The 15443-nt window shown below is 48.8% G+C and overlaps 1 protein-coding gene across 1 annotated transcript in view; it reads left to right on the top strand.

Annotated features, from left to right (window-relative positions):
* Prim2 (DNA primase subunit 2) overlaps window positions 1–15115 on the top strand; it is an 81297-nt gene extending 66182 nt beyond the window's left edge. Inside the window, exons 11-14 of the mRNA XM_090355285.1 lie at window positions 4414–4540; window positions 5935–6017; window positions 9309–9377; window positions 14709–15115. Coding sequence (XP_090211411.1) covers window positions 4414–4540; window positions 5935–6017; window positions 9309–9377; window positions 14709–14987 — 558 coding nt within the window. The 3' untranslated portion in view covers window positions 14988–15115. The remainder of the gene's footprint in view (window positions 1–4413; window positions 4541–5934; window positions 6018–9308; window positions 9378–14708) is intronic.
* Window positions 15116–15443: the final 328 nt, after the last annotated feature.

Genomic DNA, 15443 nt, shown 5'->3' with positions numbered 1-15443 from the left:
CCTGGCAAGCATGTGGAACCTTGCTCATTTCTTTTTGGTGAGACACAAAGAACTTGTGTCAGGTTCTACCACCCCCAGCTTGGAGGCAGGAGAGCACTATACACTTGTCATCAAATTTCTGTGTCCCCAAGATGTCTGTGCTAGCAATTTACAGTACATCTGGGCGGGAAATCTACTTGGTTTATGTCATGCTAAAACAAAGAAGAATGCCTGTGTTCCATTGCATTGAGGTATTAAAGTATAAGTCAGAAATACATGAAAAGAAGTTTTTCCCATGTTTGCTTTTGGATCATTTCCCATTGGTAGACCTGTCCTTTCTGATAAGGATTTCTCATACAGTTAGAGTTTTATTTAACTATCGTTGTTTTAAAATGGCAAAATTAGAAGCTAAACTGTGTGTGTTTCGATATGGTAGTGAGGAGGAATGGCATGCCTCTGTGTGTCCCCTGTGGTCGGGGCACCCACCCTAGGTGTGCCTCCCACAGGACAGAGCCGAGAGCCCGCTCTTGAGTGAGGAGCAGCAGAGCCCGGCTCACTACGCCAGGTCTGCTGGAGGGTCTAGAAAATCTGGACTGAGTTTGAGTTTGTGGTGTCTGAAGTCTTACGTTCATAACCACTGACTTCGCTTTTGTAGAGTCTGGCCCACTGGACCTTGTTAGAACAGTGTGTGCTTTAATGTGACCACTGGAGGGCAGCCGGGTAACCACTTCCCATCTGCTGTTTTCCTGAGGCAGAAGGACTAGAAATGGAGAGAGTCGGTGAAGAAGCTGCAGCAGATTCCAGCAGGTTGAGTGACATCATGCAAAGTACAGTGCAGGGAGGAAAGGCACTAAACGAGACAGTTGTTTTTGTATGTTCTCAAAGCGTAGTCAGGCGTACAAGACAGTTCTAGAGCTCCTTGCCACCGAAACAGCAGTCACGCTTGCATGAAATACAGTGCTTCACATTTGTAGGGTTGGGGGCTGGTAACTGGGCAGAACCTTAGAACTTTTCCCTGGTTATAAGTGGTACAGGGAAGAAAAGTTTATGTTTTCCACATCCATTACTAGATTCATTTTGCGGGGCGGGGGTAGCATAATCCAGTGAAGAGGTGGACTCCTGCAGGCAGCATAGCGCCTGGGCTCAGCCTCCAGAGATTGCACACCCCTGCCTCACCTCCAGCTAGCGTGTCAGCTGCTCTGGAGTGGAAATCTCACTCACCAAGGGGGAGAACCTGAGTCTGGATCCAGTGGGGCTTCCTCAGATGCTGCACACATGTCAGGGCAGCAAGCCCTAAGCCACCAATAGTGGTGTGAGACACCTTTATGATAAGCAGGGTAGATTTTAATGAAAATACTCACTGTGGCTTAAAGTGGTCAGATCAGTAAACTATGAAGAGAAATGGACTGAAAGTTAATCAGGAAAATACAGAAATAGGGTGACCTAACAGAAGCAAAATAAATGTATATCTAATTTTTAAAAAAAACTTTAAAATCACATTTTCCGTGTCTGTGAAGAGTAGAGCCTCTGCTTACTAGATCAGCCAACCTTTGGCAGTCTCTGGTTGTAGACATGGCTGAGGTTCTCATCTTGCTTCTCTTATTTCTGAGAGTGAGAAGACCACGGACACTAGACCAGACTTTCCACCTCAACCAGCCTGCCCCTCTGCTCTGGGTGATACTGATTTTATGTTGGCTCTTTTCCCACCCATGAGATAGAAGACGACGCCTGTTAATGTCTGCTAAGTGTAGATCTTTAAGGCAGTTGTGTGTCATTCCATGAATGTGTTGATTCAGTGGTTTCAATTTGGCAAGTCATAGCCCTTTAGTTGATATATATATATTTTTTTTCTTTCTTTTTTTTTTTTTGCCAGTCCCAAGCTTGAACTCAGGGCCTGGGCACTGTCCCTGGGCTTTCACAATGCTAGACCTCTACCACTTGAGCCTCCGCACCACTTCTGGCTTTTTTCTATGTATATGGTAACCAAAGAATCCATCCTGGGTATTTGTGCATGCTAGGCAAGCACTCTAGCACTAGGCCATGCTCCTTGCCCCCATAGAGATTTTTAACTTCCCAGTTCACCATATTTTTTAGTTCAAAACTCCTGGTAAATTTGAAGTCAAATATGTGACGACTTGTTACTGTTTTGTAAAGAGTTGACACTTCTCTGGTTTTCCACTGGCCTCAGAAATGTTAAGCCTGTGGTTTAGCGGTCCTGCGTGACAGGGCAGAACAGCCTGCAGGGGATGTCGGTTGTGGATAATTGATACTCAGTTGTATCTGTTTTTCTCTCCATCTGTGGTATTTCTTAGTGAGGAGACTCGGGTTTAAATCCCAGATTTTCTGTTCAGTAATTGAGATAGCTCTTCCTTTTGACCCCTGGACACCTCAGCTTCCTCTTCACAGAAGGTTAGTGCCTTACAAGAGTGAGGATGGAGGGAGGAGGAGTCATTCACTGAGCAGTAAGGCAAAGGCAGCCTTTCTTGGACAACTGATGATGCAGAGGCCTAGTGGCAAAGAGGATTCAAAAGAGCCTGCCTAAAGTTCACCAAGTAGAACATCTTGTCCTTTCCTCCTCTTGTTCAAGGAAACCAGAGATGTCTTCTATCCTTTGCATCCTTTCTTTTCTTTCCTGCACACACACACACACACACACACGCTCGCGCGCTCTCTCTCTCTCTCTCTCTCTCTCTCTCTCTCTCTCTCTCTGTCTCTCTCTCTGTCTCTCTCTCTCTCTCTCTCTCTCTCTCTCTCTCTCTCTCTCTCTCTCTCTCTCTCTCTCTCTCTCTCTCTCTCTCTCTTTCTCTTTCTTTGTTTCCTTCCTTCCATTGTGGGATTTGAACTCTGGGCCTGGGTGCTGTCTCTGAGTTCTTCAGCTCTAGGCTACTGCCCTACTCCTACTCTTGGAGCCACAGCCCCACTTCCAGTTTCCTGGTGGTTAATTGGAGATAAGAGTCTCTCGGACCTTAGTACCCGGGCTGGCTTTGAACCATGATCCTGAGATCTCAGCCTCCTGAGTAGCTAGGATTACAGGCGTGAGCCACCCCGCCCCACCTGCATCCCTTTCTTGTTCAGTAGTCTGTAGATGACAAACCAGCAGGAGCTTCTGTTGGGTCTTGCGGCTAGTTGCTAACCGCTGTATTACATAACCCATGAGATAGGTCTGAGTTCCGAAGTTCACAGGCCTCCCAGTGTACTGGACTCTACCTGTGACTGTCTCCCTTAGTGGTGGACACAGGGTGTCCACTGTGATGGGATGGATGCCTGCCTTTTGCCTTTTGCTAGAAAGCCACTGAAGTTTGGAGGAAGAGGTTCTTTCTGACGGGGTTCCAAGCTGAGGCATCATATGAAAGAAAGAATTGCGTTCTAAAAACACTTAATTGGAACCTGTTAGTTCCATTGTCTTTATTGGCAGAAACAGGAAAATAACATGAGCTTTCAACTCTGCCATTTGCTTAATGACTGGATTATGTCTCATAGCCTCACTCTTTTGAACTTCAGGTTTCTTGGGTAACGTCAGAGGAGAGCTGTGATGATTTAAATGAGTTTCAAGAGCACCTAGCCAAAGGCCTGGTGGCATCTCAGTGCCTTCATTAAATGTTAGTTCCCTTCTCTGCCTTACCTCACTCATTCCCAAGTTCCTTCTGCTGCCTGTGTTATGGGCAGTGAGGCAGGGATGGCTTCCAGAAGAAGGCCGTCGTGGTAGTTCATGCATTCTCTAGCCATTTGCTGACAGCTTGTTCGTAGGGTGGAAATGGGGAAAACATGAATTATCGTAAGCAGCATCGGAGAAACAGAGGGTGGGATGTGGAAATTAAGGGAAGCTGGGGCAAGCAGGTAACCAGTTCACCTGATTCCCAACTTGTATAACTTCTGAAATCAGTTAAGAAAGGCAAATGGGATATTGCTTTCTGGAAAAGATGGTTATTAAATAAAAGCAGTTTGCCTTCCATATCTGTAGGTTTTGTGTCCATCGGGTCAGCTTACCTTGAACCAAAATATTAAGGAAAACATTGTATATGCACTAAATATGTACTGCCTTTTTCCTTACCAGTATTCCCTGAGCAGTGCAGTGTCAACTACTGCCAGGGCATTTTCATCGCATGCAGCCAGGTCATCCGGAGTTGATGCAGAGTTCCTGGGAGGGGCACTGGGCTCTGGGCGGGCCCTGTGCCTTCCTTGTGGGCAGCTCCAGCACTGACTGAGGTCCCAGGATGCCCAGGATCTGGGGATTCTGAAAAATTTGCTTCCTATAAGCTTTGTATGTTCTCTAAAAAAACCTGTTTGTATCATATAGAACCTAATGGTATGGGCAGTGTGGATGTATATTCTGCCAGATCACTGAGTTGTAGAAAATTCCACTCCGGGTTCTCGCATCTCGCTGGCAGCACTTGTCCTGTTGAGTAACTGTGCCTCTTCTTTTTTCTCCCTCAGTTTGATAAAGGCTACTCTTACAATATCCGCCATAGCTACGGGAAGGAAGGCAAGAGGACAGACTACACACCTTTCAGTTGCCTGAAGATCATCCTCACCAATCCGCCAGGCCAGGGGGATTATCATGGTAAGAGGCTCCCGGCTGAGCTGCTCCCTCCCGGGGCAGCGTCACGGCTCTTGGCATTACCCACGGGATGTGCCTGGAGCTTCTGCCCGACATCATTGTGGGCTGGAGCCCCTCACTCTAATGGCGATTTGTGGGTTCCTGAAGTAGGTCAGGCAGGGAAGGCTAATCCCGCTGCACTGAAGTTTGTGCTGGGCTCAGTGCCTCAGCTTCCAGTTCCCCTAACCAGGTGTATCCTGAAAGTGTCTTAGAAGACAAATGCAGGATTTTTCAAAGCTTTGCTGGTGGTGGGGCTTGAACTCTGGACTCTATCTCAGCTCTTTTGCTCAGGGCTGGTGCTCTGCCTCTTGGACACAGCTCCACTTCCGGTTTTCTGATATGGTTCAGTGGAGATAAGAGTCTCAGGTTCTTAGTGCCCGGGCTGGCTTTGAACTGAGAGCCTCAGATCTCAGCCTCCTGAGTATCCAGCCAATCACTCTAGTTTTGGTACATTTTCAGTTAATGATCAAACTGCAAATATTAATTTTAGAAAGATACTCCAGTTATCCAGAGTGCTCGGCAAATTATATCATCTTTTACGTAACTAAGGGGATCCAGACTTGCATTAAATGTGCAGTGAAGGAAGTATTTTGACATCACTGCAGGCTCTTGTTAGATCTAAAATTTCTATAAAGTGCCCTATTTTTCCCTCTCATTTCCCTCCATAACCCGATATACATGGGTTTTGGTCCACACAGAAGAAGCATTCATTTTTTTTTTTTCCAGTCCTGGCCTTGAACTCAGGGCCTGAGCACTGTCCTTGGACTTTCTCAAGGCTAGAGCTCTACCACTTGAGCCTCAGCACCACTCTGGCTTTATTCTATGTATGTGGTACTGAGGAATTGAATCCGGGTCTTTGTGCATACTAGGCAAGCACTCTACCACTAGGCCAAACTCCTGGCCCCAGAAGAAACATTTGTTTTATAGCTGAAAGTAGAGCTTTCTCAGAGCTTGCGCTTGCCCATTTTCGTTTTCTTGCATAGTGTCTGCTGTAAGTCTTTTATGTAATTTTAGACTAGAACACTGAGGTTCTGTAGTTGGTTCGGTAAACTGTGAGAGCCACTCTCTGGTTCTCTGGTGTATTAGGGGAAGTAAAGCTCTTTTTATCTTCCTAGTGAGCAGTCCCCTTAGTCTGAGAGTGCGCTGATATTTTATGCAGCTCAGGAGCCTGTCGTAGCCTGATAACCGTACAGCCACGTTGTCAGATAAGAAGGAAAGCACTGAGCCCATGGGCAATTAGCTTCCTTATTAATAAGCTGTTGAACAATTCCGGGGAGTTAGGCAGTCTCTGGAGTGTGGCAGGGCTTCGGGTCTGCGTAGCTAACCTTGCTGGTGTGTGGCTTGTTTTCTCTTGTCAGGGTGTCCATTTCGCCACAGTGACCCAGAGCTGCTGAAGCAGAAGTTGCAGTCATACAAGCTTTCTCCGTCAGGTGTGAGCGAGGTAGGTCAGGCTGTGCTGTGTTCTCCGTGAGGAGGGGCGGCTGCTCGCGGCTCCTCAGGCTCCCCTCACAAGACCCGTCTTCTACATGATGAAGCTAAAGCCTGGAACCGGGGGTTGGACTTGGGAAATTGGAGTTCTTCTGTCTGCTAGGTTGCATTCTCATTTTTCTTGGTAGGAGAGAAGCCGGCATCCCTTCCCTGGGCGTTAGTTGGTGAATTCAGTGGTAGGTTTTAAGGTTCACTTCTCTTTTTAGCCTGAAGTATAGCTAGGAGATAAGACTATTTCTTCTGTAAATATTAAATCAGCACAGATGTTTTTCATCTGTTTTGTAGAGATCATCAGGTATGGTTATTCTGAGCTGGTTTGCGGAACACAGGGGTAGTAAGTAGAGCCCCAGCCAGGGCCTCCTCTCCTTCTGCAAGGCAGCTCCTTAACTGAAAAGGCTGCCATTGATCTGCACTGGCAAACTCAGTACTGGAGTTGCACTTCAAGTTACTTCATAAGGACCATGGCTCATGCCTGTCATCCCGGCTACCCAGGGGGCTGAGATCTGAGGTTCAAGGTTCAAAGCCAGCCCAGGCACAAAAGGACCGGAGACTCCAAAAAACTCCAAGTAATCTCTAGATAATAGGAAGTGGTGCTGTGGCTCAAGAATAGAGCAGCAGCCTTGAGCTGAAGAGCTCAGGGACAGCGCCAGGCCCAGAGTTCAAGCCCCACAACCCACCCACCCCAAATAGAGTAGCTCATGAGTTTCCACTGCTCTGTGGTTCCGAGGAAACCACTCTGGAGGAGACACCGCGCATGCTCGGTCTGCACAGCCATCCCTGTTGCGCGGTGTGATTCGTTTTTCCCATAGTATAACCCAGCTTCAGCTACAGCACACTGCCTCCCAGCAAGCCTACAATTCTCACTGACCGGATATTTACCTTTATCTTGTGTTGGATGCACCGTTTGCTTCTGTGTGCAGATGGTTCACAAAATTAAAGTCAGGGAAACAGCGGATGACAAAGACAGAGGCCATAACATGGGGCTGACCTGTTCTCATCTGCTGAGCTGCCTAACCCTTGCAGGAACATGAATTTCTTGTTAGTTTTCAGCCACGCTTGGTCTGAACTGCGTCAGACAGGCATACAGTCTATTCCAGGTGCTTTGTCAGGAGGGGAGGCCCTTCTGCTGAGAGGGGCAGGAAACATGCCTCTTGAAGCACGGTGTCCTGCCCCCTGTGGACGGAGCCCGCAGTCCCCTTCCTTCCGTCTGACCTCCAGGCAGCAGCCACCCGCCTGGCCTGGGCCTCTGTGCTCTCAGGACTGACCAGAAGCTGGAGTGTGCACAGCTCACACGGAGACGCTCTGGGCGTCCTTGCACTTACTTCTCTGGCTCTGCAGTTTTTCACCCTGGTTTGTTCTTCGTCCTGGTGTTTCCTCTACGTGTGTCTCCTTCTGAGTAAGTTCCCACCTCTGAATCGCTCAGCTTCTGCCTCTTGCTCCTAGCCAGTCTGTGTGCCAGCCTGGGGTTCTGTAGTTTATTTTGTGATTTGTTTCTAGCATGAGCCCCCAGGGGTCCCTGCACTGGGAGTTGAGGCTTCATTGTGGCAGTGGAACCTGCAGGAAGCGGGGCTGGGCCCCAGTCACTTCCCGTGAGAGCTGTTACTGTAAAAAGAGCAAGGTGCCCTCCGGCTGCCATCTTGTCCTGTGGTCTTTCTTTGGTTCTCTGCCTTGTCATGACCCAGACCCCTTGGACTTGAGCCTCCAAAACTGTGAGCTAGGATACCTTTACTTTTACAAGAACTCAGCATCAGGCATGTTACAGCAGCGGAAAACGGGCTAACGGGGCTCCTGCTGTGGGAGACTCAGAGTGGTGCTGAGGACGGGGTCCCTGGCAGGGCCTCCAACGCCCTTCTGCTGCCTCACTCACCTTTGCAGCCAGCGTGGTTTCCATCCATACAAGACACACACATACACAGATAAAGCATGAAATAGGCCATTTTGTTTTTACATAAAAGATACATGTGCCATAGTCAATGTTGAGCTTTATTCCTATGAATTCATTTTTTCTCTAGGTCATTTATGGTATCCTTTCAATCATAAATTTGTGTTTGTTTCTTCTTTAAAATGGTAATTCACAGCTATTAATGTATTGTGGATGTTAGCCAGTAATTATTTGAAGTACACAATTTGAATATTTATAGGGAAAAGCATCAAAGTTTGAGCTTAGTGCATTACATTAAGCATAAAGTGTTACAAACTTAGTGTCACTTCATTTATTTACTTATTTTAAATTGATTTTTACTCTTAACAACAACAAACATGGTCAGCGAGGCAGAGACAGGGTCCTGGGTTCTGAGGTTGATTGGCATCTGCCCTTTTTCCCTGTAAGTCTGAACACACTGGGCTGAGGCTCAGGAGTGGAGCCCGTCTCTCAGCACACACCCAGTGTCGGCACTCCGTGACGCCCCTGCGCAGCTGCCGTTTCCCCCTGCGTCTGTGACATGAAGGTGGGGTAAAGCCACCTTCAGCAAGGACACGGCAGAGACGCCATGCTCCATTCACTCCTGGCTGTGCTGGGCATCAGGCTGTGGACACTTGGTAGAAATGAACATCTTCCGGAATTAGGCCTCCCTTCATTTGACGTTATCTCCTAGCTCAGCATTTTACCATGGCTGACTCTTGGGCCAGATGTACATTTTCTTTACTGAGGAGTTGGGCAGGGGTGAGGAATCTGCACAGATTTCAGCTGTGATAGGGGTGGGTGGAAAGGCACGGTGCAGCAAAACTGGGGCGCCCTTGCTAGGAGGCGGCCCCGTCAGTGGTGGAGGGCAGGCCGTGCCTACATAGATGGGCACCGTGCTCGACTCTCCATGCTCCCGCCAGTAGATTACTAGAGGAACGCGCACCCGGCCCCGACGAGCTGCTGCAGTTGGTGGCCTCCATCTCTGTCTCATTCTCAAGGCGAGCTTATTGGTGTCCACAGTTGGGGGGTCAGGGAGATGGCCCCCTCACCTGTCACCTGTGGATTAATGTGAGCCAGGCAGCTGCTGTACTGTCAGCATGGTCACAGTGGCCAGCCACAGAAGAACCGTGGGCTCGACACAGAGCGGGCCCCACACAGCATGTGCGACATGCACACGTGTACAGTACATACAGCCCCGCCCCAATAGTACGTACACCACCCCGCACGTGCAGCGTGCCCCAGCGAGAATCTAGAGTGAGTGTGTGACAGGCCGGCAGTGATCTGCTTTGGTTTAGAAGAAACACAGTTTTTAGTTTTTCTTTCTTTTGTTCCTTATTTTAGATTTTGGACTTGGTAAAGGGGTCACATTACCAGGTAGCCTGTCAGAAGTACTTCGAGATAATGCATAAAGTAAGTACATTTTTTAACTTTGTTCCTAATCCTGTCCTTTGTTATCTTGTGTTCCATTTAAGGTTTTCTGTCAGAGCCACAAAAGAGATTTATTAGGTGGCATCAGGTAACGGACAGTTCATTAAAGGGACAGAGAACTGAGTTTGGGTGCTGTAGAGCCAGGAACATTACGATTTGGAGGCGGCCTCGTGAGAAAACCTTACTTTGCTGCGTCTGTACCCGTCGAATCCAGGGACTAGGTAAACAGTTTTGTAGAGACAAATTGTAGTGCAGTGCCAGTGACTCACACCTGTAATCCTGGCTACTCAGGAGGCTGAGATCTGAGGATCAGAATTTGAAACTAGCCAGGCCAGGAAAAGTCTGAGACTCTAATCTCCAATCAACAAACAAAAATGAAGCCAAAAGTGGAGCTGTGGTTCAGGTGGTAGAGCACCAAGGCCCTGAGTTCAAACCTCAGTACTGGGACAACACATAACCTGCCCCCACACACACAAAAAAAAAAAAAAAAGAAGAGGAAGAGGAAGAAGAGGAGGAGAAGGAAGGAGGAGATGCCACGGCGGCGGCAGAAAGCAGCCATATGCTGTAAACTTGGTTAGGTTTGTGAGGAGGAAGAGGAGGCCCTGGCAGGGTTTGACCCTAGGCCACAGTTGCCAGCCCTGGAACCTTTCCCACGGCCGTCAGAGAACTGGGGCCTGTTCCCTTATTCCATGAGGAAAGTCTGGTCTCCTAGTTACTGTAACCGGCAGGGCCATCTGCAGCTCCTGCTCACCCATTGGACAGAGCCACAGTCCCACCTGGAGAGAAGCCCCTCGCCTCTGGATTCCGTACACCAGCACCATCCTCATTTATTTCTGAACACGTCGTCGCCGTGCTTGTTGGCAAGTGCTTTCTCCCCAGGCTCGGGATAAGAGTTCACGGGGGAAATAACTTGTGCGTAATTACAATTAATAGCTCCCCAACATCTGTAGACACTGTCCCTCTGTTTTCTTTCTTTCTTTTTTTTGCTCTGTTTACAAGCTGGCCTTGAACTCGAGGCCCCTCCTGAATTACCTTGCTGTGTACCAGACACAGGCGTGAGTAGTAACTGTGGAGGGGCTCTCAGGGTCCTCTGATCCAAGCTTCCAGAGCTGGTTAAAGAAAGGGCCACAGCCAGGTCCAGTTCTCTGTCCTCCACACCTAGCTTGGGAAACTTAATAGTGTTCTTATCTGGAAACACTCTGAACATCAGACACATAATAAGCAGCAGTGGATTTTTTCTCGTTTTGCTGGGCTGTCCCTCAAGACTGCTGTTTCATTTCCGGTATCATCAGGGACCCTTTTAATGAAGAAACCTTAGAAGGTTCACACACCCAGGCCTGTTGGCCACTTTCTTTCCCTTTTAGAAAACTGAAACAGAAAGCTAGACTTAAGTGCTGAGTTTGTGACATAATTACTAAAAACTAAGGGATAGCGTTTTTTTTTTCTTTTTTCGGTTGTTCCAAGTCTGTTTTTATAGTGTCTCCTATTGTTTATTTCACCAGGAACACTGCTACTATTGCCAGTTTTTAAATGTTGCCTTAGATTGATGAAGATGTGAAAAAGATATGCATCTAAATCCTCTCACGTGCAGAAGTTTAACTGTAAATCAGTGAACTAACCAAGGCATTTGTGTTCATTAGATTTCTTACTATAGATTTTTTAGATGTGAATATCTCCATTTTTTAAAAAAATTTTAAAAATGGAATCCATGTTTGTTGGTGGGCTTCTGCTACCCCTTCTCCAGTAAACCCGTAGTTCATTTTCCTGGGGCCTCTGTGAGGAAATTGCCCTCGGGGGACGTGTGGAAAATGAAGAGAAGCCCCTGGTGAGCTCCATTTTCAGCAGCACAGTGGTAGTGCCATATGGCTTCTTTTGGTGAGACCGGCTGCCTCATGGTAAGCTGTCATCGCAGACCTCTTGATTGAAACCCAGACACCCCACAGATAAAGCAGTATTGCTTCCCCCTTCAGAGTTGGGTGGTCTGTGGCAGACATGCGAGGTGTGTGTTGTGGGAGGGCACGTGTGCTCGGGTGCCCTTCCACTCTGTTCAGGCTGGCTTCAGCCTGCTCTCCTCAGGGCTCCCAGTGAAAAACACATAAACCAGTGAATGCGCCTTGTGCCACGGGGCCCTGCCTTTCGTGCATCCTTCATTTGAAGTGAAAGCACTGGGCCTGTGTTTGCCGCGGATCTCTGAAATCATCTGTTTTGAGGTAGACCTATGGGGACATCAAGTAATACCTATAACAGAACATGATTTCTTACCCCGCTACCCAAGTCTCTGCAGAAGTCTTATCAGAGGCTATGTGAAGAACTCTCAGGTCTTTCAGTAAGAACCCAGGATTCTCATTGCAGATCGCACTTACGGTGCCACCATTCTCACACACCTGTTACCTGGTCCCCATCCTCCTCCTTCACTATCCCACTCCTCCACACACCCCACTGCCATCCTCCACACACCCCGCTCCCGTCCTCCGCCACACACCCCGCTCCATCTTCCTCCACACAGCCCTCCTCCTCTCCACATGGTCTAGGGTGCTACTTAAGCGAGTATGGTAGCTTCGGCAATCTGCTTTTAAAAACCTTCAGAGGTTTCTCAGGTCTCTGAAGATGAAGTGTACGATTCCCACCCCTTGGGTACCTTCCCCTGCAGCCATGCCAGATCCTTTGCAGAGCGTTGACCTTAGGTGTCCCTCACAGCGTATGTGTGGATGGTTCATGTCCACTGTGAGCTGTCCACCTGCTGAAGTCAGGGCATTGGTGGCCTACCCACGAGGGCCTAGTGGTCCCAATCTGTCCTTCCCAGATGGCTGAAAGGGCAGCTGTGAGCTCCCACCAAGGGCCAGAGCACACTGACCAGGGACGGGCGTTTCCAAACATGAGCAAAGTACCCTTTCCCCTGCAAAGCTGCTTCTCCTTGTTATTTTGTCATACAACCTTAGGTATGACCAATACAGCACAAAAGTGCAACACAGGATTTTCAAGACCTGATGAAATGTTCTGAATGCAATCAGAAATCATCCAGCACAAAGAAAAGGTCTCTAACAGCAAAGGAGAGTGAAGGAAAGGAACAGAAGGTCCGCAGAAGACAGATCATGAGTCTACTCTGTGCGTTTCCATATCTGCAAGGAAGTGGATGAGGCGCTGCTCTTTCTGAGTGAGGGTTACAGAGCACAGCTGCTGGCACCTGTGTAAGGAGCAGGGATGTGGACACCGCTCCTCAGCAACAAAAACATGGCCCTGCTCAGTTTCCTGAACAAGACGAAAGGAGGCAGAATGGCAGTTATACTCACACGGTGAATACCCCACCCAAAGAAAAGAGTTCTTTCCAAAGGACCCTCATTTCACCGTGTTACCTCACACTTAGTGTTGTCTCCCAGGTAAGTCACAAGTTAACAGAGTTGAAGACAAGCCAGGTCTGAACCAGAGCGCAGAGGAAGCCCCAGCATGCACACTCTGGCCCAGGCCTCCTTCCAGCCCGGTCTCTGCTTTCAGACATTCAAGCACATTCCTTAAATGCCTACTGCCTGTGTCTGTCCCCATCCTTCTGTGAATTCAGCTTTGTCATAGAGACTTCCTGAACTTCTGCTAGAACCGCAGATTCAGATTTCAGAGACCACCCACGTGTTAGTGCTCCTATGCCTTTGGTTTCCCAAAACCACCTTAGGCTCTAGCTCTTGGCCTCCCACTTCCCAGATGGTGAGCAGGGGCCTGTGCAGCATGTATCATCCTGTCCACGCTGAGGTCCAGAGGTTCACGTCTCCAATCAGTGCTGTGCAGGGTGCAAGGTGCTATGTCAGGTTTTAGGTTTTTCTTGCAAAAAATAATACTTTTTTTTTTCAAAATCTTTAAAGCTAAAGGTTTTTTTATGAGTGTGTTCGCTTGAAGATTTATTTTTATTATGAAGATTTTGTTTAGCTTTGCATAAAATCTTCATACATATTTCAGAACAACTTAAATGATATAATCTAAAAAGATGTAATTCAGATCCAGCTCAGTGGGTGTTTAACTTAGATCTTCACAGTGCTTTTGTCCCTAATTTCCTCTGTTTATAAAACATGAAGCCTTCTGATTGAAATATTGTCAGGCAATAAACTTTTTGTGAAGTACTCTGCAAATGCAACATTTATATGGGATTTCCCATATAAATGGGTGAAATCAGATATAAAAAGGGTCACAGATAAATATGAATAAAAGTGGTAGCTATATCCTAAAACAAACCAGGAAACATTTTAAAGTTAAGCAGCCAAATTAAAGGTATTTTTTCCTTAGTGATCTGAATGGTAAGTCATATAATCAGTGTGTTCATTCAATTTCTTACTCATCGTAGTAGCTGTGAATTATGAGCCCACTGTTTGTTTACAACTGACTCCTCCCCCCCCCCCCCCCCCACCACCAAATCAGATCACCCTGGGGTGGTGGTCCCTGCTTCTCACAAGAAACAAGCTCTTTTCTGCTCCTGGTCCTGACGTCAGTCTGTTGTGAACCTCACTTTCCTGTGACAGCGCAGTCCAAATGTCCCCGAGGGTGTGCCTGGCGCACCCCCCCCCCAACCCCCGCACTCTGCTTCCTGACAGCTTGCAGCCCCCTCTGCTGCCTGCACATGTCTGGTCTCTGACCAACCCTCCAGCCTCACTTTTTCTTTTATGTGCCCTTCACACCAAGCTGTGTAGACTGCTTTTTTAGGACTCAAGAAACCACCCAGATGAACAAAAGAAGTAAATAGGTTTCTGTTTCCCCAAATAACAAATCACTACCTTAAAACAGCAGCAAAGTAATTTTTCTCAAATAAAATGATGTTTCGTCTAAATATGGAAGTAGGATTGAAGGTTTGACTGACTGTCATAGATTCTTACTGAATATTAAAGGAGTGATGTTCAGAATTAAAGATTGAGAATCGTTTTTGAGACAAGGAAGACTTGAAAGTGTGAGTCTGGATGTCCTTCCCTTAGTCTTCCAGTGTCAACAACTGGCGCGATGTCTGCCCTGGTTTCCTGCCTCCAGGGGCCTGCCTGCGTCCTGGGTTCATGGCGGGTGACCCCCTGTGAGGTCCCCATGTTCACAGCAGCCCTTAGCCTGAGCTGAAGAAGACCCGGCCTGGGCACAGGGGTGGGTCTGGGAGGAGGCGGCAGCCCTTCCCCCAGACCTGACCAGGGGCTGAATTCATGCTGCCTTCCAAAGGACAGGAGTGGGGCCCAGGGCAGCAGTGGAGTGAGGCCCTGTGGGTGTGTGCGCCATGCTGGGGAGCCTGGCGGTGGAGCCCTGAGCCCACTGCCCCCCGGCATTAACACCAGACCCTTCTGCTTCCCTCAACAGGTGGACGACTGTGGTTTTTCTTTGAACCATCCGAATCAGTTCTTCCTTGAGAGCCAGCGCATGCTCACTGGCGGCAAAGACCCCAAGAGAGAATTCAGCCTGCCAGAAACCCCGCAGCCCAAGCCGGGGGTGCAGAAGGCCAGGGACGCGCCCTCTGCCCTGGCTCCCGAAACCCCGCAGCCCAAGCCGGGGGTGCAGAAGGCCCGCGAGGCGCTGGCCGCCTTGAACGCGTCCATGGAGGTGGACCTGGAGGGTCTGGAGGACTACTTCAGCTCGTGACCGCGCCCGGCTGCGTGGATCTCGCTTTGAGTTTTCCCTTGTTCACTTTTCTCTTGGACGTTTTCCTCCCGTGCACTCCAGCCCGTGGGCGCACATTTACCAGGAAAACGGGCTTTCAGGCAAGCTGGACGTCGACTGAGCGAGCGAGCTGCTGGAACCTCCCGGGACCGGCAGACAGCCTCTCAATGACAGCTTGACCTCGTGACGCCTCGTCCTCTGACCATCCGTGCTCTGTAAATACCTGTCGAGTGTCTTCTAGGAGTCGCGTGGGCCGCCATTGCCGGTGGAAGGCCCTGCGGGGGCTGCAGTGCCCGGGACACGCGTTGGGATGCAGGTTCTCCACGTCCCCCCCTGCCCTGTGGGTGCAGCATGACTTCAGAGGTGAAGGGACGGGGAGGTCCGCGCCGCTCTGTCGGTAAGGAGTGGGGCTGTCCTGTGCCCACAGCGTCCACGCAC

The sequence above is a fragment of the Megascapheus bottae genome, chromosome 22 (assembly GCF_031878675.1).
Source record: "Megascapheus bottae isolate mThoBot1 chromosome 22, mThoBot2.hap1, whole genome shotgun sequence".
Taxonomy (NCBI): domain Eukaryota; kingdom Metazoa; phylum Chordata; class Mammalia; order Rodentia; family Geomyidae; genus Megascapheus; species Megascapheus bottae.
This window is presented reverse-complemented; position numbering and strand designations above follow the sequence as displayed.